Source organism: Corythoichthys intestinalis, chromosome 19 (genome assembly GCF_030265065.1).
Source record: "Corythoichthys intestinalis isolate RoL2023-P3 chromosome 19, ASM3026506v1, whole genome shotgun sequence".
NCBI classification, from domain to species: Eukaryota; Metazoa; Chordata; class Actinopteri; order Syngnathiformes; family Syngnathidae; genus Corythoichthys; species Corythoichthys intestinalis.
This window is the reverse complement of record NC_080413.1, coordinates 7,988,818-8,015,276: the sequence shown is the minus strand read 5'-3', so window position 1 is coordinate 8,015,276 and position 26,459 is coordinate 7,988,818. Positions and strand designations below refer to the sequence as shown.

At 35.4% G+C, this 26,459-nt stretch overlaps 1 protein-coding gene across 2 annotated transcripts in view; it reads left to right on the top strand.

The window, feature by feature from the left end:
• Window positions 1–26,459, top strand: part of ccdc85cb (coiled-coil domain containing 85C, b) — an 80,191-nt gene that overhangs the window by 49,473 nt on the left and 4,259 nt on the right. Inside the window, exons 2-6 of one of the 2 annotated variants that reach the window (XM_057822174.1) lie at window positions 2,194–2,273; window positions 4,893–4,934; window positions 11,767–11,871; window positions 24,160–24,252; window positions 24,319–24,417. In XM_057822174.1, coding sequence (XP_057678157.1) covers window positions 2,194–2,273; window positions 4,893–4,934; window positions 11,767–11,871; window positions 24,160–24,252; window positions 24,319–24,417 — 419 coding nt within the window. The remainder of the gene's footprint in view (window positions 1–2,193; window positions 2,274–4,892; window positions 4,935–11,766; window positions 11,872–24,159; window positions 24,253–24,318; window positions 24,418–26,459) is intronic. The other variant, XM_057822175.1, reaches the window with a different exon arrangement.

Sequence of the window (26,459 nt, the reverse complement as noted above, 5' to 3'; positions counted from 1 at the left end):
GACGTAAAACAGGCTCAATTTTTGGTTAAAAGCAAAAAAAAAAAAGTTTTATAAATGCATTTATTTTACGTAAATAATGCGAACTATGAGGCTACGCTGTAAGGAAATTAGCAGCCGCCATATGTAAAAAGAGCTTTTTACGTTGAAAATTCTTGTGAATAAATGCTTAAATCCCTGAATTCTTTATAAATATGGACGTAAAAGTGTCTCGATTTTTGGTTAAAACAAAAAAACAACGTGCAGAATGATGCTAGTCTCTTAGCTCTTTGTTGTGATAAGGGGGCTGCCACAATGCTTTTTTCTGTTGAAAATCTCGTGAAGAAATGCTTAAATCCTGAGTTCTTTATAGATATGGACATAAAACAGTCTCGATTCTTGGTTAAAAGCAACGTGCAGTTAGCATTTATTTTACGTAACTATGTCCAACAATGATGCTAGTCTCTTAGCTCTTTGTCGTGATAAGGGGGCTGCCACAATGGCTTTTTCTGTTGAAAATTCTTGTGAATAAATGCTTAAATCTTTGAATTCTTGATACTGTAGATATGGACGTAAAACAGTCTTGGTTAAAAGCAAAAAAAAAAAATACAAAAAAAAAACTGCAGGTATCATTTATATTAGGTAAATATTGTGAACTATGAGGCTCGTCTGTAAGGAAATTAGCTGCCGCCGTATGTACACAAAGAGCTTTTTCCGTTAAAAATTCTTGTGAATAAATGCTTAAATCCCTAAATTCTTTATAGATATGGATGTGGTTAAAAGCAAAAAAAAAAAAAAAAAAAAATACAGGCAGTTTGCATTTACTTTACGCAAATATGTCGAAGAATGATGCTAGTCCGTAGTGGTTAATTTCTCCCATTGATTTTTTTTCGCAACGTTTCAAAATGCATGCATGGTACGAAAAAAAACATAATTACCTTGAATCCTCAAACAAATCACTCCTGAGACAATCCTTCCTGTTTGTATTCGGTAGAGCTTTTGTCCTTTTTCAATCCTAAATCGGGCGTTGGATCACTGCATGTGTTGACTCTGCAACCGATTTTGAATAACTGAAGCGGACTGTAGGGCGGCCCCCAACTTAAAGGCGTTGCACTGTGAAGGTGGAATCTGATCCGTCAATCATTATAAAGTCTATGTTACAGTGTGTTTTTGTCAGGTGTATTTTTTGTTTTTGTTTTTGTGTTGCTGAAACTTTTTTTAACTTCCACCAAAGCTTTTGAAGCTTTTGTTTTTTACACTATTTATCAAAAGAAACGCAAAAAAATTTGTGTACATCATTTAAAAAAAATAGATTTTGTTTCTTAAAAATCTTTCAAACGATGTTATGATGTTAAAAAGTATTATTTTAATTTCCCTCATCAAATTTATCTTGAACTAAAAACAGTACTCACAGTAACAGTAACTAAACAGTAGTAACCAAAAACGGTAAAAAGTCAGTTTTTATGAGAAAATTTGCAATTTATTAAATGTATATTTTTGTAGTTTTTTTTTTTTTTTTTTCTGATTTAAAAATCCGTTAAGTCGCTTTAAAAAAATTATTTTCATGACTATTTTCCCTAGCAAATTTTAAGTAAAGAATAAAACAGTTGGAAAACATTCAGACATGTATGATGTTATTTATTTATTTTTAACAATGTGCATCATTTTATTACAAATAATTGGATCTTTTAAATTTGTTTTTAATATTGTCATAAAACAACATGGATGTCACTTTTCCCCCCAAAATTTTTTTGTCTACCATTACTATTATTATTATTTTACTTTACATGAGTGTCACTGCTTTTAAAAAGGAAAAAAATATTCCTAGTTCACAAATATATTTCCCTTCTAAAATCAATCAATCAATCAATCAATCAATCAATCTTTTTTTTTTTTTTTTTTTTAATTTATATAGCCCTTTACAGAAACCTGAGAGGTCTTCAAACTGCTTTACAACAAAGCAAAATATACTACATGATAAATTAAAGGCAGGAAAGTCCTATACAAATAAACAAAGCAGCAATAAATTGTAATCATATACTGTAGTGAAAGTTATGTAAAGTCTGCTTTCAGACATGGACTTGCTTAACAGCAAACCGTTTTGAACTCTTGCGTGTCCTCTCGCGCTGGCTACCGCCTGCTTCTCCTGCGTCTTCTGCATTTTGACGTCTTTTGAAATGCTAATGGAGTCTCCTCCCCTCTTTTCTTCTGCCGCAGATTCCTCCTCCAACTACATCCGTCAGCTGGAGACCAAAGTGCGAATCCTAGAGGATGACAACAACAAGCTCCTGTCGCAGGTGAGTCATCACAGAGAGGACCGACCTTCAATTCGTTTCAATTCTTAAAAAAAAAAAAAAAAACACTAAGTTTCAGATTAGACTTCATTGATCCCTAATAGGGGAAATTCAGGCATTGCAGCAGCCTCAGACAGTGTACAATCAGATACTGTATATAACATATCGACAAACTATATGAACTATATAAAATGTATATACAAATTAGGACTAAATTAAGTACGATATCAGTGTTGTTTTTGTCAATGATGACGATAATGAAAATATGTCATCGGCAAAAACACTTTTTTTCCCGTGACGATGACGAGACGATGACGAGCTACAAACGTGTTTTGGGAGAGCAAAACAAAACCAGTTTTCGTCTGATGAGACAAGAACGAGACAAAATGCACCATAGTTACCATCACATGTTCACAATATGTGACATTTTGTGTGTAGTTAGCCTGCATCTTAGATCGTAGCAGTGTCTGGTTGTGCCACTCATGTGACATGCTGTTCCCCCCCACCACCACTTACCAGTGCAGTGTCCTCTCCACTCTTAATGCTTGCACACAACAGTGTGCCCTCATTTTTATTTACCGTGCGATAATTTGACTGCATATCGCGACAGGCTTACCGTTAGCATTAGCTTAATGCAAACGCGAATGCTATGCTAATGCTACGAGTTACTTTTAGTGTGTGATGATCACTCAGAACAGACCTTTAAAGGCCAAAGCAACATTGCATATTCTCTCTAGCCAAGTTACAAAAACAAATCTTACCGTGTATGTGTGTATGCAAGCCTTAGGAGTCGAGAGGAAAATGCACTGGTTAGTGGTGGGGGGAGCGCAGCACATCACATGAGTGACACAACCTGACACTGCTCCGATGCAGGTTAACTACACATAAAATGTCACATATTGTGAACAAGTGATGAAAACTATTGCACATTTCCGTCTCATCGGACAAAATCTGGCATTAGGCTCGTTATGTTTTGGTCCCGCAAAACACGTTTTTAGACGTTATCGTGTCGTCATTGTCATGAAAAAAGTGTTCGTTGACGAAATATTTTTGTTATCGTCATCGTTCATGAAAACAACACTAATCCGCTGCCACCCTACCCACTTCAAAATGCACTGGCCGTCTTTTATCTGCCACCGGCCGACGTTTGAACTCGTCCACAAAAAACGGCTAAATGTACCAATAAAATAAATTACGAATGCGTTGAAAAAACATTAGCTCAAACAAAAACTTCTGTTGGTCTTAACAGGGAGCAGCTGGATTCAGCCATGTAAAATGAGTTATGTCATATTCACTGTCACCACTAGGGGGCAGTGTATCCACCCAATTCAATAAAAGTAAATGTAAACACTTTCAAACCAAACCATTACAACGCCATTCTAATTAAATGAATACTAGAAGCAGAAAATTTTGATTTGAAGCTTTTTTCTAATCGAATTACTCGAGTTAATCGATTAATCGTTTAAGCACTTCAAATGGAATAATTATGATAAGTTTTAAACATATTACTGTCCCACCGAATTATTTTTAAACAACAACAAAAGTAGACGCCCAATCCATTAAAAAAGTAGAAATATGCCTGTCTTTATTAAATACTTCAATTAGTGAGTCCACTCAAATCCGGTCAAGCTGCTCTCTTACAATGAGTTGCCACAGCAACTGTTTAACAAGTTTCGACTTACAAGCATCTCTGGCAAGATCAAACCTTAACTGTCTGTCAATCATCGTTAACTTTAATAAGCAACTGCAGTGCACTGCCTGACCAAGACAAGTGGCAGGAGCGAGAGTGAGAGAATGAGCGCAGCACGTCACATGAGTGACACAACCTGACACTGCTCCAATGCAGGCTAACTACACATAAAATGTCACATATTGTGAACAAGTGATGAAAACTATTGCGCATTTCCGTCTCATCAAATGAAATCTGGCATTAGGCTTGTTAATTTTTAGTCCCCCAAAACACATTTTTAGCCGTTTTTGTGTCATCATTGTCATGAAAAAGTGTTTGTTGACGAAATATTTTCGTTATCGTCATCGTTCATGAAAACAACACTGATCCGCTGCCATCCTACCCACTTCAAAATGCACTGGCCGTCTTTTATCCGCCGCCGGCCGACGTTTGAACTCTTCCCGAAGATTTTTTTTTTTTTTTTGGTTGACATCCACATATTTTTTCGAGCGGCGGCAAAAGACGAGATGATAAGTGTTGTCAGCGCCTGTCTGCTCGTTGCTGTTGATCCATGTTTAATTCATGGCGGAGGCATCAATGGCGAGCATCGGTTAGCCCCCGTGGCAAAAAAGCGAAGAGACGCTAAATGACAGAATTCAGCGGCGTTAACCTCCCCGTGACTTCGCCCACGTTTGGAAGATGCCAGCGCGGAGGTGGGGGAATCGGGGGAAGCGAACGGGGTTCACCGTGAGGTCACATCAGTCGACGGGGAAACGGAAGGTTCGCTCATTAGATGGGCTCACGGAAATGTCTGACGATCCGACTCGATATGTCACCTCTTTTTTTGTTCACTTTCATCGTGAGTTGAGGCGTTCACCGGCAATTTTTGACACTGCTTAGTTGTTTTTAAAAATGATTTGACTTGCTGTTTCATACTGTTTTTCCTTCTCCAGGCTCATACCCGTTATAGTTTATCACAGATACAAATGAAGAAGGTAACTTGCTTTCCTTTGCCCTTGAATTTCTTTCTGGTGGTGGAATTTTTAAGAATCACCTATTTGGGAATGGACGCCAAGGCCTCCGTGATCAAACAACTAATCGACGACTAATCAATTATCAAATCGATTGACTGCTTCACCAATCGATTAATTTATTCACATAAAAAATTATCCAAATTTTCATATTTGAATCCCTTCACAGTAAATATTCGATGAAAGCAGACTGCTTATCTTTGTGATTCAGCTTCTCATTTTGCTTTGGAAAACTATACAGCGATATATATGTAATACAGTTAGTATTCATAGTGCAACTTTCATCACATAGGTTTTGGATAGAATGCACATTTACAGCTGGGATGTGATGTAAAACCCAGATGACCGTAAATTTCGCATAGTAAACTTACTTTTAAGCACACAAAACCATAACGATTAACCACCCAAATTTAATAAAATCCAAACAAACAACAACAATAACATGTCCAGTGCCTGTGTTTTATTTACGTGTTACACAGAAAGATTCATTCTCTTCATCAACCAAATTAACATCATCAACACACTGAGTTGCATCCGCCTCATGCGTCTGTATCTGCAACAGTGTCACAAGTTGTGTTTACAGCTACACAAATGCACATCATTTTAGTAATAGGCCGCTACAACTACAAAGGAGAAAAAAAATAAAATCCACTTAGCCTTGACTTATTAGCTTACAGCAGACTTTAAATTCCCATAGTGCTTGATGAACTCAGGGCTAACACCTGTCAGCGCTAGCCCTAGCATAGCAGCTTCATCATAGAACAATGTGGATGTCTAATCTTTTTAAATCCATCAAACTACTCATTGCTAGCTTAACTTGTTTTTCTGTAATGGCACTAAGAAACTAAAAAAAAAACCCTGCATAGCAGCTTTGTCCTCGCAAATTCTTTTGGAATCAGTCAGACCGTTAGCCTTAACTTGTTCTTCTGTTGTACAGTCCTCCTTGGCCACAAAAAAAAACAAAACAAAACAAAACAAAACAAAACATTGTGCTAGCATAACACCGTCCTTGTAGCACAATGTGGATGTCCATTCTTTTTAAATCTGTCAAACCTCTCATGGCTAGCGTTAGCTTCATCTTTAAAGGGCAGCTGAAGAGCTCTTCAGATGAGCGTTTTCCTCGGTTAAATTGGCCTGAATGCATCATTCGCTGTCTCAAAACTCAATTACCCAAATTTCTTTTGAATTGACGGCGTAGTGTTTGAGTTACTGCCATAGCAACAGCCGCAACACCTTAGCAACGGGGGACATGCCTCGCTGCCGGCCGCTACCTGATGACGTCAATTCCTGAAGACCTCTCCAGCACTCCAATAGGAAAATATAGCACAATGCTATCCTCGCCATGTATTGCAAAAATTTTCTGGGTTTTACTCGCGAGATGCGTCATGTTGTGAAGTGTCGAGCTCCCAACCGGCGTCATCACCAACGTCTCCTCTACCTGTAAATCGTCGTCATCTGACGCCTGAGGTTCAAATATGTAGGGAATAATGGTAGATAATCTTTCCTGGGAGCCTTTGCCATCGTTAACGTCACGAAAGCGCCATCCTGAATGGTTACCTTTGGTGGAAATATCACTGATATCATTGCTGCTGCTATGCTTGCTGTGGATTGTCTTCTGTTGCATTCAGGAATTTATGTTACACTTCTGGACTTTTAACGGAGTTCACACACCCCAAAAAAACGCAAATCATCCTCACAGTTACGTGTTGAAAATGTTTTTTTTGACGAACTCGTCCATAGATTATATTTGTATAATTACACCAAAATTCGATAAGCTCTTCAGCTGCTCTTTAATGGTACCAAGCGTCACAGATTATGCCTAATGAAATTGACTAGCAGTATGCTAGCATAACAGCTTCCTCGTAGCACAATGTGTACGTCCATTCGTTTTAAATCTGTCAAACCTCTCATTGCTAGCGTTAACTTTTTGTTCTTTAATAGTACCAAGTATTACGGATTGTGCCTAACGAACTTGATTCTGCTAGCAAAACAGCTTCCTCGTAGTACAATGTGGACGTCCATTATTTTTAAATCTGTCAAACCACTCATGGTTAGCATTAACTTGTTGTTCTTCAACGGCACCAAGCAATACAGTTAGTGCCTTATGAACTTGGCTAGTACCGTGCAAGCATAACAGCTTTGTCGTAGCAAACGGCAGTAGTGGGTAGTAATGCGTTATATGTACTCCGTTACATTTACTTGAGTAGGTTTTTGAGAAAAATGTATTTCTAAGAGTAGTTTTACTGAAGCATACTTCTTACTTTTACTTGAGTAGATTTGTGAAGAAAAAACGCTTCTGTTACTCCGCTACTTTAAGCTACACTATTTGTTAAATTTTTCCTCCTTATTTTACATATTAGATTTTTTTTTTTTTGCCCGAGACGCCGGCAGTGGTTTAACCTGTTTCACCAATGAGACATGTCAACAAAAATCACATGACTCCATTCTACCAATCAGGCGCTACCTTGCCGTTCTATGATCACACCAGCCTGTTCATTCACGTGGCGTCTTTAAAACACCGTAAAAAATGAAGTATTTGATAAAGTGCCGCCCTCAACATGACTTGAAAGTAGGGCTGTGCCATCTTAGGCACCCCACGATTCGATTCGATTACGATTCAAGGGGCTACGAGTCGTTTCTTGAACGATGATCACGGTTATCAGGATTATCGATGCATCATATATTACTAATTAATAAAGTAGTAAGTAATAAAGTAGGCAAACTAATTTTGTCCATTATTTATTTAAAATATCCTAATGATTCAACAGGAACGATGGAAACATGCCCATACAACAAAAAGCTGCCCTTAAGCTGCTTTTTTATTTATTTATTTTTATAAGAAAGTGCAAAAACATTAACCATTTTAAAGGGCGTACTTATTTCTCTCAACAATACAATAAAATTTACACAGGTGGAATGAATTCCACATTTTCTGGAAACAAAGTGTCTTTAGACATAAGACTTCTTTTAACCAAAATACTTTGTTTTCACAGATTTCTGTACTATTTCACATGTTTGTAGTGTTACCGCTCTACTTAATCATGGTTTTACATGTTCTGCATATGAAATACACGTCAGCGAATTAGCTAATTAGCTTAGCGCTCGCCGTTAACTATTAACTTCTCAAAAACAACAACAGTAAAGGCTAAACAGTACAAGCGAGTTCGTGTACTCACCTCTTATAGACTCATACGGGTATTAGCAACACACTCGGCATTTTTCAATTGACATGACTTGAAAAGACAGAAACTGCGGTCGTGCCTCTGTTCCAGCCTGTCTCATTCACAAATTTATTTTCCAATCTTTTGAAAAGGAGTAAATCTCTCACTCAGTTACAGGCAGCATCCATTATAATGTTGTGCGTGTGTGCATCCGTTAAAGGTGTCCAGTCGGCAGACGTGTCTTGAATTTCTTCCGCTACGAGCGGCTGTCATAAAGTTATGGGAAAATCATCGTTTTTGAACCTTTATAATTCGTAATTGAATCGTCACGTGTCGAATCGCGATGCATGTAATAAACGATTTTTTGGAACTCCTCTACTTGAAAGTGCAGATTTTAACCTCTCTCCCAGTTTTTATTTGGCATCAATTGACCACGGAAACCTAAAGATATTATCCTTTTGATTTCATAATAGGAACTATGAAGGAACTATTCATGATTCAAAGTAGGAACTATTTTCTCCACGAGAGGGCACTCATGCTACTTGGACGAACAATGCTGAATTTCTGTCATTTTTTTCTCTCTCGCCAGAATTCAGTGATTTATTTTTATTTTTTTGACTGTGTGTGGTTATGTAATGGGTTATTGTACCGTATCGTTATAACAACAGTTCATATAGATACAGTGCGGAGAACAAGTATTTGATACACTGCCGATTTTGCTGGTTTTCCCACTTGCAAGCCATGTAGAGGTCTGTAATTTGTATCATAAGTTTTCTTCAACTGTGAGGGACGGAATCTAATTTAAAAAATCCCGAAAATCACATTGTATAATTTTTAAATAATAAATTTGTATTAAACTGCATGAAATAAATATTTGATACATTAACAACTAGTAAATATTTCGGCTCTTAGTTCTTTTTTAAGAACCCCTCCTGTTCTCCACTCATTACCGGAAGTAACTGCACCTGTTTGAACTTGTTACCTGTATAAAAGACACCTGTTCACATGCTCAAACAAACAAACTCCAACCTCTCCACAATGGCCAAGACCAAAGAGCTGTGTAAGGACATTAGGGATAAAATAATAGACCTGCACAAGGCTGGAATGGGCTACAGGAAAATAAGCAAGCAGCTTGGTGAGAAGGTAACAACTGTTGGAGCGATTATTAGAAAATGGAAGAAGTTCAAGCTGAGGGTCAATCTGCCTCGTTCTGGGGCTCCATAAAAGATCTCACCTCGTGGGGCATCACTGATCATGAGGAAGGTGAGGGATCAGCCCAGAACTACACGGCAGGACCTGGTCAATGACCTGAAGAGAGCTGGAACCACAGTCTCGAAGAAAACCATCGGAAACACATTACGCCGTCATGGATTAAGATCCAACAGCGCACGCAAGGTCCCGCTGCTGAAACCAGTGCATGTCCAGACACGTCTGAAGTTTGCCACTGACTATCTGGATGATCCAGAGGAGCAATGGGAGAAGGTCATGTGGTCGGATGAGACCAAAATTGAACTTTTTGATCTAAACTCGGCTCGTCTTGTTTGGAGGAAAAAGAAGGATGAGTACAACCCCAAGAACACCATCCCCACCGTGAAACATGGAGGAGGAAACGTCATTTTTTGGGGCTGCTTCTCTGCCAAGGGTACAGGACGACTGCACCGTATTGATGGGAGGATGGATGGGGCTATGTATCGCCAGATCTTGGCTGACAATGTCCTTCCTTCAGTGAGAGCCCTGAAGATGGGTTGTGGCTGGATTCTCCAGCATGACAACGACCCAAAGCACACAGCCAAGGCAACTAAAGAGTGGCTCCGTAGGAAGCATCTTAAGGTCCTGGAGTGGCGTAGCCAGTCACCAGATCTGAACCCGATAGAAAATCTATGGAGGGAGCTGAAAGTCCGTGTTGCCCGGCAGCAGCCCCGAAACCTGAAGGCTCTGGAGAAGATCTGCATGGAGGATTTGGCCAAAATCCCTGCTGCAGTGTGTGCAAACCTTGTCAAGGACTACAGGAAACGTTTGGTATCTGTAATAGCAAACAAAGGTTTCTGTACCAAATATTAAGTTCGATTTTTGTGATTTATCAAATACTTCTTTCATGCAATTAAATGCAAATTTATTATTTAAAAATTATACAATGTGATTTTCTGGATTTTTGTATTAGATTCCGTTCCTCACAGTTGAAGAGAACTGAAGAGCAAGCGGGAAAACCAGCAAAATCGGCAGTGTATCAAATACCTGTTCTCCCCACTGCAGCTGCTTAAAAAAAATGTTAAAAAAACAAAAAAATCAAAAATGCAAGGAGTTACTCACAATGCTACTCATTACTTGAGTATTCTTTTCATCAAATACTTTTTTACTTGTATTTGAGTACATTTTTTGGATTACTACTTTTACTTGAGAAATATTATTTTGAAGTAACAGTATTCTTACTTGAGTAAAATCTTTGGCTACTCTGCCCACCTCTGGCAAACGGATAATTGGAAAGCACGGTAATATATTAACGCTAAAGAACATGAAATCTGTACGAGTCAGAGTATTAATGACTATTAAAATAGACGTTTGTGCCCTCGTTGTCCGCAAATCTTGGTGCGCAGTGGCTACATTTACTCTGTCTTGAGTTAAATAAGTCTCTCTTGTCTCGGCTCGCCGACAGCAGCATTAATATTTCAGTCTACAAGAGCGACGCAGGTAGAACCGCACATCCATAATGCATTGGGCGCTTTCTTTTGAACAACTCTTCTTTAGAATGATTGAATAAGAAGTGTCTTGAGTTTATACGGGTGGGCCTCTTATGGGGGGGATTAGTGGTTTGCTTGGTAAACTTCCTGGAGGGAACAAAAGTCTCTTATCACAGGAATGTTGACCTTCTTGAGAACACTTTGGGTGTTAACTCATTAGCTGCTATTGATGGTGATAGATGTCCAAACTATTTTGACTGGATTTGATTTGGCACTAACATTAAGAGATTATTAACTAACACAACACATACTAGTTTGCCTATCGCCAAAATGTTTGATTACAACATTTTTTAAAAACGCAACACACCAGCTGTTGTCATTTGCAGCGCTAAAGATAGAAGCTAGCCACCGGGCTACATCGCTCTTATTATTCCGATGAGATCATCGATCGGTTTGTTTCACTCCAGCGGACGTGACATTTTCCCGGCAATTGAGCCTCGGAGACCAAACGCGACGAGATGTCAGGGCGCGTTTTGAAAAGCAACCTAGAGATCAGCCGGAACGGCGAGGACGGGAAAAGGTTAGCGGGACGCTAAGTGTGCACTCGTGAGATAACGGAGGCGGACAACAAACACGGCGCGCGTAAATGCGACGCTATTTATAGCGCTGGCGCTTCCAGCCGTCGCGTCGCGTGTGTACAAGGACAATGAGAACATAGCGCCTGGGAGGTCTTCAGTTTCGTACAAAAAAAGCCTTAAAATAATGCATTTTTTGGGTGATTATTTTTTATTGGTTAAATTCAACAACATCTAAAAACATATTTAAAAAAAAAAACAAAACTGCAATTTGGTGGCTGTTCCGGTCTGGCTACTTGCTTCTAATCCTGGGATGCGGGTTCAAACTGTGTGTGTGTTTGTTATTATTCCTATTCATATATTCATAATCGTGTGTGTTCAGTGTAATCCAGGTGACCTGCGGGCCCTGCGGAAAGGGATGACCCTGTACCACTCTGAGTCGCAGCTGTCCTCGCTTCCCCAACGCCAGGACGCCATGCACAACATGGTTAGTGTGCAAACACACACATTCACACTACAGATAGACCGATTATTGGCCGGCATTTGGAAATTTGACGTATATCGGTAAGTTTTTTTTTTTTTTTTTTTTTTAAATCCGAACAGCCTAAAGGAAAAAAATACATTTAAAATTAGTTTATTTCGCCTCAAATGCAGCCGCACCTCTCTCTCTTGCTTGCTGTCTCCACTAGTATTCACCCCATGCTCTGATTGGTTAAATGGTAATGGTAACTGGAGTTAAACTTTTATTGCGCCGTCCCTCAAAACGCTTCACACCACATCGATCCCCTCGTTTTTCGCGGTTAATGGGGACCAGAACCTGCTGCGATAAGTGAAAAAAGGCGAACTAGTGCCCCCACCCAAAAAAAAATTTTTTTTTTGGGTGGGGGCGCTGTGTGTCTGTTCAACATATTTATTCAGATTTAGCATTGAAAGTACATACACATAAGACATGTTTTTTTTTAAAAAAAACTTTTTTCCCCAAAGTATAATTAAAAATTTAAGGCTGCAGCTATCGATCATTTTAGTCGTCGATTAATCGATGAACTAATCAGCTAAGGAATATAAAAAACTAAAATACCTGAGCTGAGCCTCAAACGGTATTTAAAAAAAAAAGAGGATCTAAGTACAACAAAAGAACAATTTGCTAATCCGTTAGCTTGAATGCAATAAAATGGTAACTTTTTTTTTTAAACAACGTTCTTAACAAATGGTTCAAACGCATATTCCCACAAAAAACAGCTAAATATTATATACCAATAAACTAAATTACGTATGCATTAAAAAAACATTAAGTCAAACAAAAACTTAGCTTATGTTGGTCTTAACAGGGAGAATCTGGATTCAGCCATGTAAAATGAGTTATGTCATATCCACTGTTGCCACTAGAGGGCAGTGTATCCATCCGGGAATCAATAAAAGTAAATGCAAACACGTTCAAAACAAACCATTACAACGCCACCATAATTAAACGAATCCTAGAAGCAGCAAATTTTGCAGACCGGAAGTCACTCGTGTCAAAATACGGTGGATCTGGTCGATTTTCAAACTAATATGCAATCGTAACCCACTTTTTGAGTCCATCAGATCTCTTGAGTGGTAGATCGGGGCACAGTTGACTTGTTTTTGTTGATTTACTGCTGTCTTCTCTGCTATAATAACCAATACGGCCCCGTGTTCAATACAAAACCCTCCTACCACAACAAAACAAGTAGGAACTAATATTCACATAGGAACTTAAGTTATACAACATAGAATACACAATATAAATGAATACTACATCACATTTGTAAAATATAAACACATAATAAAATAAATAATAGCCCATTTAAATAAAACAAATTGAAATGAACTAAAACGCCTGTAATTAAATAATAAGAATAATACAGATCCTGCTTACACAATTAAATTTATTAATTTCTGTGTGGCGCTTTAACTTGAGAAAATCCACCAATAAAGCTTTTGAAAACCATTCTTAAGAAAAAAAAAAAGATTCATTGAGGAATTTCATTTGTAAAAAATACATGTTAAAATCTGTCATTGGGATTGCCTTTCTCTTTAGCACAGGACTTCTTTTTTCTTCTTTCTTTCAGAAAGAAAGCTGACCAATACGCGGGGTCTGAAAGGCAAATTGTTGTTGGATTATCTTTAAATACCCGCCACTTTTTGAGCAGAATTCTAGCTTTGTATAGGCTAATGTTCCTATTGTCGAAAGCACAAAGGTGTGTGATAAACAACTAGCACATTTATATTTTGCATTTTGCTTTCTTACTGCACCGAAAATGAACCGAACCGTGACCTCAAAACCGAGGTACGTACAGAACCGAGATTTTTGTGTACCGTTACACCCCTAGTAACTAGTGGCGTAAAGGTACATACAAGTCACGGTTCAGTCCATATCTCGGTACAGGGGTTACAGTTTGGTCTAAGGGTGTGACAAAATATCGTAATGGTGATATGTCGTGATACTTTATATCCCAAAAGTGAACATCTCTTTCTTTGAAATACAAAAGCAACATCAAAGGCATGCAAATTCAGACAAAATAGGCACAGGTCTTAAAGGGTTAATGGACACCAGCTCCGCGGGGTAATCAAATCAAGTCTGCTCTAATTCAATTTCCTCACTGCTTGTACGCATTTATACCTGGAGGACAAGAAGGAAACGCAGCGGGGCCCGTTACTCGCGAGGTATTAGATCCACCCGCTTTCAGCGTAAATCCGTCATGTACTGTAAATCAGAGTTGAAGTCAACTTGTTTAAAGTGAATCAGTAATCATCACAATTCACAATCCTGCCTCTGCACTGTCAAGGGATGCTTGGCTGTTAATTGTTTTTCAGTCCGCTGAAGAGAGAAGAAAAAAAAAAAAAATCAATGGAGCATTTTAATGACGGTGTGGTCTGGCACCTCGTCAGCGTTAAAGTGCATCGACGCGGTGTGTCTGTGTGTTTAATTTCATGGCATCAGGTCAGCGTATTGATCAAGAGGTTTGCTTTGCGGCTCAATTAATGTCAGGTCCAACATCAGCAAAGTGCATTAATGTTAGTGCGCCTTTAACATGACATTAAATATGTTTCGTGAGTCCACCCTTGAGATCAAATGCCAGAAAATGCTGTCATTTCTTAACTGCAATGGCAAATAAAGGTTTAGGATTAAAAATGTGGGTTTTCTTAATCAGCCTGAGTTAAGGTTAGAAATGAGTAAGAAAAAAAAAAAACAGACTCGACTTGGTCGTTTAAACACAACTAAAATAAAACACTTTTTTGGGGGAAATACTCTCTAATTTGCATGGTTGTTTTTGATGAAAACAAAAAAACAAAACCTTACTATGGTTGGTCATTTTTTCGAGGGAGCAAAAATGTCTTACATGGTCATTTTTAAGGGTTGAAAAGAAACTAGACAAGAAGAAAATAAAGCTTTAATATACATGGTCAAGAAAAAACTACGATACATGGTCGTTTTTTTTTTACAGAAAATAGTGTCACTATTCATGGTCGTTTTATTATTGTTATCGTTTTTTTACGTAAAAAACCCTATCTACACATGGTCGTTTTTTACAGAAAAGAAGCCTTACTATACATGGTCGTATTTTTTGTTTTTCTTTTTTAAACAGCCTTACAAAACATGAGCTTTTTTTTTTTTTTTTTTACAAAAAAAAAAAAAAAAAACAACTTTACGAGACTTGGTCGTTTTTTTGGGGCAAAAAGCCTTACTATACATGGTAATTTTTTTTACGGAGAATAGCCTTACGATACATGGTTGATTTTTTTTAACTGAAAAAAAGCCTTACTATACATGGTCATTTTTTAAACTGAAAAGAGCTTTACTATATATGTTCATTGTTTACAGAAGGAAGGTTTACTGTGCACGGTCTTATATTACGGAAAAAAAGCCTTATGGTCGTTTTTTCTTTAACGAAAAAGAGCTTTAATATTGATGGTCATTTTTTGTAGAAAAAAGCTTGACTGTACACGTTTTTTACTGAAAAAAGCCTTACTGTTCATGGTCGTTTTGTTTACGAAAAAAAAAACTCTTTACTATGTACATGGAGGTTTTTTACAGAAAAAAATCTTTACTATTCATTGTTGTTTTTTACAGAAAAAAAGTTTACGATACATCGTTGTTTTTTATGAAAAAAAAAGCCTTACTATACATGGTTGTTTTTTTACAGAAAAAAAAGCTTTACAATGCATGATCGTTTTTTACAGAAAGAAGCTTTACTATTCATGGTGTTTTTTTGTTTTTTTTACGGAAAAAAGCCTTACTATACACGGTCGTTTATTTTATTTATGAAAAAAGCCTTATTTTGTCGTTACATGGTCATTATTTTTTGTAACAGAAAAAAAGCTTTACGATACATGGTCGGGTTTTTTTACGGAAAAAAGCCTTACTATACATTGTTGCTTTTTCCCGAAAAATGCCTTACTGTACATGGTCGTTTTTTTTTTTTTTAACAGAAAAAAACCTTACTATACATATCATTTTTTCTTTTATTACGAGAAAAATGCCTTACTATACATAGTTGGTTTTTTTTGCGAGAAAAACGCTAACTATATATGTTTTTTTTTTTTTTTTAACGAGAAAAATCTTACACTGTATAGTTGTTTTTTACAGAAAAAAAAAACGTTTTTTAACAGAAAAAAAGCTTTACGATTCATGGTGGGTTTTTTTACGGGAAAAAGCCTTACTATACATTGTTTTTTCTGGAAAAATGCCTTACTGTACATGGTCGTTTTTTTTAACAGAAAAAAACCTTACTATGCATAGTCATTTTTTCTTTTTTTTTGCGAAAAAAATGCCTCACTCTACATGGTCGTTTTTTACGGCGAAATGCCTTACTATACATAGTTGTTTTTTTGCGAAAAAAATGCTTACCTTACATGGTGTTTTTTTGGTCTGTTTTTTTTTTTTTTTACGAAAAAAATCCTACACTGTATAGTTGTTTTTTTTACTAAACAAGGTCTTTTTTTATTACAGAAATAAGCTTTACCAATCATGGTCTTTTTTTTTTTTTTTTTTTTTTTTTTTTTTTTACAGAAAAAAAGCTTTACAATAAATTGTAGTGATTTTGTTTTTGTTTTTTTTTCTTTACAGAAAAAAGCTTACAAATCGTGGTTGTTTTTTACGGAAAAAAGCCTTAGTATCCATGGTCGTTTTCTTTACGAAAAATAAATACTATATATACATGGTTGTTTTTTTACAGAAAAAAAGCTTTACAATACATCGTCGTTTTTACGTAAAACAAGCCTCACTATACATGGTCGTTTTTTACAGAAAATAAGCTATACAATACATGGTCATTTTTTATAGAAAAAAAAAAGCTTTACGATAAGTGGTCATTATTTTCCCAGAAAAAAAGCTATTCATGGTCGTTTTCTTTGCAAAAAAAAAAAAAAACACTTTACATGGTACTTCATTCATACTTCATACTTCATTACATTCATGGACGCTTTTCACAGAAAAAAGCTTTGCTATTCATGGTCGTTTTTTTTTTTTTAACAGAAAAAAAGCTTTACATTGTCGCATTGTCGTTTTTACGTAAAAAAAGCCTCACTATATGGTCGTTTTTTTTACAGAAAAAATCTTTACTATTCATGGTCGTTCTTTACAGGGAAAAGCCTTACTATTTATGGTTGTTTTCTTTACGAAAAAAAAAACCCTTACTGTACATGTTTTTTTGTTTGTTTTTTTTACAGAAAAAAGCTTTACTATTGGCCGTTTTCTTTACGAAGAAAAAAACCTTACTATACATGGTCATTTTTTACAGAAAAAAAAGCTTTACGATACGTGGTCATTATTTTCCCAGAAAAAAAGCTATTCATGGTCGGTTTTCTTTGCAAAAAAACAAAAAAAAAACAAAACACTTTACACGGTCATTTTTTTACAGAAAAAAAGCTTCACGATTCATGGACGCTTTTCACAGATAAAACCTTTACTATTCATGGTCGGGTTTTTTTTTAACAGAAAAAAAGCTTTACGATACATCGTCGTTTTTACGTAAAAAAAGCCTCACTATACAATTTATGGTTGTTTTCTTTACAAAAAAAACTCTTACTATACGTTTTTTTGGTTTGTTTTTTTACAGAAAAAAGCTTTACTATTGGCCGTTTTCTTTACGAAGAAAAAAACCTTACTATACATGGTCATTTTTTACAGAAAAAAAAGCTTTACGATACGTGGTCATTATTTTCCCAGAAAAAAAGCTATTCATGGTCGGTTTTCTTTGCAAAAAAAACCCAAACAAAACACTTTACACGGTCATTTTTTTACAGAAAAAAAGCTTCACGATTCATGGACGCTTTTCACAGATAAAACCTTTACTATTCATGGTCGTTTTTTTTTTTAACAGAAAAAAAGCTTTACAATAAATTGTAGTGATTTTGTTTTTGTTTTTTTTTCTTTACAGAAAAAAGCTTACAAATCGTGGTTGTTTTTTACGGAAAAAAGCCTTAGTATCCATGGTCGTTTTCTTTACGAAAAATAAATACTATATATACATGGTTGTTTTTTTACAGAAAAAAAGCTTTACAATACATCGTCGTTTTTACGTAAAACAAGCCTCACTATACATGGTCGTTTTTTACAGAAAATAAGCTATACAATACATGGTCATTTTTTATAGAAAAAAAAAAGCTTTACGATAAGTGGTCATTATTTTCCCAGAAAAAAAGCTATTCATGGTCGTTTTCTTTGCAAAAAAAAAAAAAAAAACACTTTACATGGTACTTTTTTTACAGAAAAAAAGCTTCACGATTCATGGACGCTTTTCACAGAAAAAAGCTTTGCTATTCATGGTCGTTTTTTTTTTTAACAGAAAAAAAGCTTTACATTGTCGCATTGTCGTTTTTACGTAAAAAAAGCCTCACTATATGGTCGTTTTTTTTACAGAAAAAATCTTTACTATTCATGGTCGTTCTTTACAGGGAAAAGCCTTACTATTTATGGTTGTTTTCTTTACGAAAAAAAAACCCTTACTGTACATGTTTTTTTGTTTGTTTTTTTTACAGAAAAAAGCTTTACTATTGGCCGTTTTCTTTACGAAGAAAAAAACCTTACTATACGTGGTCATTTTTTACAGAAAAAAAAGCTTTACGATACGTGGTCATTATTTTCCCAGAAAAAAAGCTATTCATGGTCGGTTTTCTTTGCAAAAAAAAAAAAAAAAAAAAAAAAAACACTTTACACGGTCATTTTTTTACAGAAAAAAAGCTTCACGATTCATGGACGCTTTTCACAGATAAAACCTTTACTATTCATGGTCGGGTTTTTTTTTAACAGAAAAAAAGCTTTACGATACATCGTCGTTTTTACGTAAAAAAAGCCTCACTATACAATTTATGGTTGTTTTCTTTACAAAAAAAACTCTTACTATACGTTTTTTTTTGTTTGTTTTTTTACAGAAAAAAGCTTTACTATTGGCCGTTTTCTTTACGAAGAAAAAAACCTTACTATACATGGTCATTTTTTACAGAAAAAAAAGCTTTACGATACGTGGTCATTATTTTCCCAGAAAAAAAGCTATTCATGGTCGGTTTTCTTTGCAAAAAAAACCCAAACAAAACACTTTACACGGTCATTTTTTTACAGAAAAAAAGCTTCACGATTCATGGACGCTTTTCACAGATAAAACCTTTACTATTCATGGTCGTTTTTTTTTTTAACAGAAAAAAAGCTTTACAATAAATTGTAGTGATTTTGTTTTTGTTTTTTTTTCTTTACAGAAAAAAGCTTACAAATTGTGGTTGTTTTTTACGGAAAAAAGCCTTAGTATCCATGGTCGTTTTCTTTACGAAAAATAAATACTATATACATGGTTGTTTTTTTACAGAAAAAAAGCTTTACAATACATCGTCGTTTTTACGTAAAACAAGCCTCACTATACATGGTCGTTTTTTACAGAAAATAAGCTATACAATACATGGTCATTTTTTATAGAAAAAAAAAAGCTTTACGATAAGTGGTCATTATTTTCCCAGAAAAAAAGCTATTCATGGTCGTTTTCTTTGCAAAAAAAAAAAAAAACACTTTACATGGTACTTTTTTTACAGAAAAAAAGCTTCACGATTCATGGACGCTTTTCACAGAAAAAAGCTTTGCTATTCATGGTCGTTTTTTTTTTTTAACAGAAAAAAAGCTTTACGATACATTGTCGTTTTTACGTAAAAAAAGCCTCACTATATGGTCGTTTTTTTTACAGAAAAAATCTTTACTATTCATGGTCGTTCTTTACAGGGAAAAGCCTTACTATTTATGGTTGTTTTCTTTACGAAAAAAAAACCCTTACTGTACATGTTTTTTTGTTTGTTTTTTTTACAGAAAAAAGCTTTACTATTGGCCGTTTTCTTTACGAAGAAAAAAACCTTACTATACATGGTCATTTTTTACAGAAAAAAAAGCTTTACGATACGTGGTCATTATTTTCCCAGAAAAAAAGCTATTCATGGTCGGTTTTCTTTGCAAAAAAAAAAAAAAAAAAAAAACACTTTACACGGTCATTTTTTTACAGAAAAAAAGCTTCACGATTCATGGACGCTTTTCACAGATAAAACCTTTACTATTCATGGTCGGGTTTTTTTTTAACAGAAAAAAAGCTTTACGATACATCGTCGTTTTTACGTAAAAAAAGCCTCACTATACAATTTATGGTTGTTTTCTTTACAAAAAAAACTCTTACGATACGTTTTTTTTGTTTGTTTTTTTACAGAAAAAAGCTTTACTATTGGCCGTTTTCTTTACGAAGAAAAAAACCTTACTATACATGGTCATTTTTTACAGAAAAAAAAGCTTTACGATACGTGGTCATTATTTTCCCAGAAAAAAAGCTATTCATGGTCGGTTTTCTTTGCAAAAAAAAAAACAAACAAAACTCTTTACACGGTCATTTTTTTACAGAAAAAAAGCTTCACGATTCATGGACGCTTTTCACAGATAAAACCTTTACTATTCATGGTCGTTTTTTTTTTTAACAGAAAAAAAGCTTTACGATACATCGTCGTTTTTACGTAAAAAAAGCCTCACTATACAATTTATGGTTGTTTTCTTTACAAAAAAAACTCTTACGATACGTTTTTTTTGTTTGTTTTTTTACAGAAAAAAGCTTTACTATTGGCCGTTTTCTTTACGAAGAAAAAAACCTTACTATACATGGTCATTTTTTGCAGAAAAAAAGCTTTACAATACGTGGTCATTATTTTCCCAGAAAAAAAGCTATTCATGGTCGTTTTCTTTGCAAAAAAAAAAAAAAAAAAAAACACTTTACATGGTCATTTTTTCACAGAAAAAAGCATTACGATACATTGTCATTTTTACGTAAAAAAAGCCTCACTATACATGGTCGTTTTTTTTAACAGAAAAAAAGCTTTACGATACATCGTCGTTTTTTACATTAAAAAAGCCTTTCTATACATGGTCGTTTTTTTACAGAAAAAAAGCTTTTCAATACATGGTCGTTTTTGTAGAAAAAAGGTTCACGATATATGGTCCTTTTTTTTTTTTTAACAGAAAAAAGCTTTACTATTCATGGTCGTTTATTTTACGAAAAAAACCCCATGCAAAACATGGTCGTTTTTTTTACAGAAAAAAAGCTTACAAATCATAGTTTTTTTTATAGAAAAAAGCCTTACTATCCGTGGTCGTTTTCTTTACGAAAACAAATACTATATATACATGGTCGTTTTTTACAGAAAAAAAGCTTTACAATACATCGTCGTTTTTACGTAAAAAAAGCTTCACTATACATGGTCGTTTTTTTTTTTTTTTTACAGAAATCTTTTTTATTCATGGTCGTTCTTTACGGGGAAAAGCCTTACTATTTATGGTTGTTTTCTTTACAAAATAAAACTTATTATACATGTTTTTTTTTTTACAGCAAAAAGTTTTACCATACATGGCTGTTTTTTACAAAAAAAAAACTTTACTATTCATGGTTGTTTTTTATGTAAAAATGCCTTACTATCCACGTTTTTTTTTTTTTTTACAGAAAGAAGCTTTACTATTCATGGTCATTATTTTTGTAGAAAAAAAGCTATTCATGGTCGTTTTTTACAGAAAAGAAAGCTTTACTATTCATGGTCATTATTTTTGTAGAAAAAAAGCTATTCATGGTCGTTTTTTACAGAAAAGAAAGCTTTACGAGACATGCTCGTTTTTTTTTTTTTTTTACAGAAAAAAGCTTCACGATAAATGGTTGTTGTTTTTACAGAAAAAAAGCTTTCCAATATATGGTTGTTTTTTGTAGAAAAAAAAGCCTTACTGTCCATTGTCATTTTTTTTTTACAAAAATAAAACCTTACTACGCATGGTCGTTTTTTTACAGGAAAAAAGCTTTGCGATACATGGTCGTTTTTTTGTTTTTTTATTTACAGAAAAAAATGCCTTTCTAAACATAGTCGTTTTTTTGCGGAAAAAAAGCCTTATACTTTCATTTTTTGTGAAAAAAAAAATGTTTACCAGACGGTTGTTTTTTTTTTGTGTGGAAAGAAAAAAAAAATTATGATGCATAGTTGCTTTTGTGGAATACAATACTTGCCCCGTCGTCCTCTCAGTTCCGTCAAAAACACCTTCAGAAAGTTTCATTCATGGTCTGAATAACACCGAGCAGACTCGAGACTGCTCGTGACGGCACTCTCCATCCCCGTCCTCATTCGTAGAAAAGCGGTCTTCATCGCGATGTAACTTACCACAAATCTCATAAGGATTGCCGGGAAATGTCCAAATTGGTTTCCTTGCCGGGACAACAAAGCACCAATGTTTACATGCTCGGGATAAAACTCATTTACATATTTTCTCTTGTCGGCGACTTCAAAGCGTCGACGTACTCCGTGAAGTTGAGGGTCTTTTTTTGAAGCCGTGACCTTCTAACGCATCGCGTTGGGAAAATTAGGCCTAAAAGACTTCAGAAGTTCTGTTGTTTCAATGCCATTGACGGCGATAAACGTCAACCAGCAATAAACTCATTTCCGATTCATAGAAAAACCATGAAAAGGCCTTTTTCACCACCCCTACAAAAATGCCTTTAACACTGGAACTACCGGTTTTTTTTGGGCTATAAAAAAATACCATAACGGTGTCAAATGACCCCAATACCAGACTGACTACTTGACTCTGCCAAACATAAAACCACTCAAACTAGCTAGCAAGCATTCTAGGTGTGAAAGAGGGAAGGACGTTCACTCTGGATAGCTGCAATTAGCATCTTGAATATTTGCAAATCCAGACTTGTTAACTCCTGGGTTAGTGTAAAAATGATGCATGAAAGCATGACTAGCATCCAGAACCCTAGCTAAACCAGACTGTCTACATTTTAGAAAATTGAGTGTTACAACATCTGGGACAAATCCCATCAAGCACTTTGACTTTGTCTTGACTAGTCCAACATTCAGTTGTCAAGGTTCACAGTTTATTATGTCGGAGCACACAATGATCAAAGAACTTTCCACAACAGCTCAAACAGTTGTTTTGTCACAGCAAACACAAGCTTCGGTATTATACTTAAATAGCGCTTTTCCACCTTTCAAGGCGCTCAAAGCGCTTTACACTATCTCGGCATCCACCTACTGGTGACGCATCACCAGGAGCAAGCTTCGGTATACATTACATATAGGCAAACTGCAGCTTTTGGAAGATGTAGAAAGGTTGTCCGCCCGATTGCCTGCCTGAGCGGTCCACTGTCCGACAAGCAACAACTGTTTATTCAACTATTCGGAAGGGGGGAGAGAAAATGACCTCTAGAGGTGTTCATTGCCGCAGACAACCATGCAATGGCACTTTTCACACACATACTTTACAAAGCTTTACTATTCATTGTTTTTTTACAGAAAAAAAGGTTTACGACACATTGTCGTTTTTTATGAAAAAAAAAAAACCCTTACTATTCATGGTCGTTTTCTTTACAAAAAAAAAAAACTTACTATACATGGTAGTTTTACATTACATACAGGCAAACTGCATCTTTTGGAAGATGTAAAAAGGTTGTCCGCCCGATTGCCTGCCTGAGCGGTCCACTGTCCGACAAGCAGCAACTGTTTTGTCAACTATTCGGAAGGGGGGAGAGAAAATGACCTCTAAAGGTGTTCATTGCCGCAGACAACGATCCCATGGCACCTTTCACACACATACAGTATATGTGAGACATACTGTAAGTCGGACCACAGTAAAGTTCCATGGATGAAGTTTAAAACAAAAAACAAAAAAAAAAAACAACTGACTGGTATGTTCCATTTGGTTTACACAAAGAATAAAACGGGAAGAGTTGAAGGGACAAGTAAACACTTAAAAAGAAAAGTCACATCCTGTCATTAGTTTGGTCTATTTTATAGTGGATTTTTCATCACAATTTGTCTTCTGGGCTTGAAAGTGACAACAGATCAGCTAGAATAAGGCGGCCATGTTGGTAGAGGCAACATTCCCATAGACAAGCTTATATCGCATCTGATTTTAAAAGATTGTTTGATCAACGTCAAAGCATCTATTTACTCATATGCCGCCATTTATGATGCCCGACGTCCAATCCATTTGAAGATTCAAATGGATTGGACGTCTATATGTGATAAACACATTTAAAATCACAGCAGAAGGATGATTGAATGCCACACAATTGGACGTGTCATCTTAGAAAGGGCGGCGTTCGTAGCTGATGGCCATCTTGGGTAGGGCGATTGGAAGTTAAATCTCAAAAATTTTGTAAATCAAATGGTAGCATTTTGTTTGCAATTACCTCAAATAAATTGGACTTCTATCACCGTCAATGGCAGCCAATCAGTTGATGTCGTTTTATTTCAGGGCACGGGCCGTCTTCCCAACAGCGAATCGTCTCCGGCCACGGGATATCTGTCGTGCGTCCAAAAGCCGGAAGCGGTGGTGCACGCCATGAAGGTAGGCGTGGCTTCAGCATCTCCTGCCGCTGTTGGAACGCCTCTCGTGTGACCTTTCACCCCTCAGGTTCTGGAGGTCCACGACAACCTGGACAAGCAACTTCCCGAAGATTACGAGGACGACCTCAGCGAGAAAGAGAAAGCCGTCGTCAGGGAAATGTGCAACGTAAATATGCTTCTCATCGTGTGTTCTATTTCTGGATGCAAACAAACAAGACACTTTTTGTTATGGTCACTTAATCAGCTCGTTCCACTAATGAGCTGATTATTATGATGGTGGTGGTGTCCATTTTGTCTTTCTTGCTCTCATTTTCGCTCTCTCCATCTTTACGCCACCGATTTGCGCAATTATAAAGGAAGCAAGTGAAGGAAAGGAGCGCTCGGTTCGCTCTCTGCATCATCTCTCCATCATTTAGCGGCATGAAAAGGAAATCAACGCACGCACAATAGAGCAGGGGTGTCAAACTCATTTTGGTTCACGGGCCGCATTCATGGCAATTACAGTGGTACCTCTACTTACGAAAGAATTGGTTCGGAAAGTAGTGATCCCTCGTTTTTCGCAGTTAATGGAGACCAGAACCCGCCGCGATAGGTGAAAAAGCGCTAAGTAGCCCCCCCACCAAAATTTTTCTGGGGTGTGTTCAATGTATGTATTCAGATTTTGCATTGGAAAGAGATGCATATATGAAATGTTTTTTCCCCAAAGTATAATAATAAAAAAAACAAACTTATTCTATTCTATTCACGGTCGTAGTTTTTTTACAGAAAAAAACTACGTTTTTTTTTTTTTTTAAACAGAAAAAAGCTTTACTATTAAGGTTTTTTTTTTTTTAACGGGGGAAAAAAAGCCTTACTTTTCATGGTCGTTTTCTTTAAAAAAACTTGCTATACATGGTCGTTTTTTTACAGGAAAAAAAGCTTTGTTTTTTGTTTGTTTTTTTTTACAGAAAAAAGCTGAACAATACATGGTCGTTTTTTACAGAAAAAAAAGTGTTTTTTTTTTTTTTTTTTTTTTTTACAGAAAAAAGCTAAACAATACATGGTCGTTTTTTTTACAGGAAAAAAAGCTTTAAGAAAAATGGGACTTTTTTGTTTTTTAACAGAAAAAAACTGTACTAGTCATGGTTGTTTTCTTTACGAAAAAAAAACCTTGCTATACATGGTCGTTTTTTTTTACATAAAAAAAGATTCACGATACGTTTTTTTTTTTGGGACAGAATAAAGCTTTATGATACGTGGTCGTTTTTTTTACAGAGAAAAGCTGAACAATACATGGTCTTTTTTTTTTTTTTTTTTTTTACAGATTAAATCCCGATACGTGGTCATTTTTTAATAGAAAAAAAGGTTTACTATTCATGGTCTTTTTTTTTTAACAGGAAAAAAAACCCTTACTATACATGGTCGTTTTTACGGGGGAAAGAAAGCCTTACTTTTCATGGTCGTTTTCTTTACAAAAAAAAAAAAAACTTGTTGTACATGGTCGTTTTTTACAGAGAAAAAGCTTTTTTTTTTTTTTTTTTTTTTTTTTTTTACAGAAAAAAGCTAAACAATACATGGTTGTTTATTTGCAGGAAAAAAAGCTTTACTATTGTTGGTCGTATTCTTTACGGAAAAAAAACCTTACCATACATGTTTTTTTTTTTTTTTTTTAACGGACAAAAAGCTTTACGATAAATGGACTTTTTTTTTTTTTTAACAGAAAAAACCTGTACTATTCATGGTTGTTTTCTTTACGAAAAAAAAACCTTGCTATACATGGTCGTTTTTTTTTTTTTTTTACAGAAAAAAAGCTTCACGTTACGTTTTTTTTTTAAAACAGAAAAAAGCTTTATGATACGTGGTCGTTTTTTTTTTTTTTTTTTACAGATTAAATCTTGATACGTGGTCATTTTTTATAGCAAAAAAGTTTACAATACGTTGTTTTTTTACAGAAAAAATGCTTTACTATTCTTGGTCATATTCTTTACGAAAAAAAAAACCTTGCTATACATGGTCGTTTTTTTTTTTTTTTTTTACAGGGAAAAAGCTTTACAATACGCGTTTTTTTTCCGCAGGAAAAAGCTTTACTTTTTTTTTTTTTCCTTTACAGAAAAAAGCTTTATTATTCATGGTCATTTTCTTTACGAAAAAAAAGAACATTACTATACATGGTCATATTTGTTATATGTTTTGATGCATTAAAAAAAACAGTTGCTCAACCAAAAACTT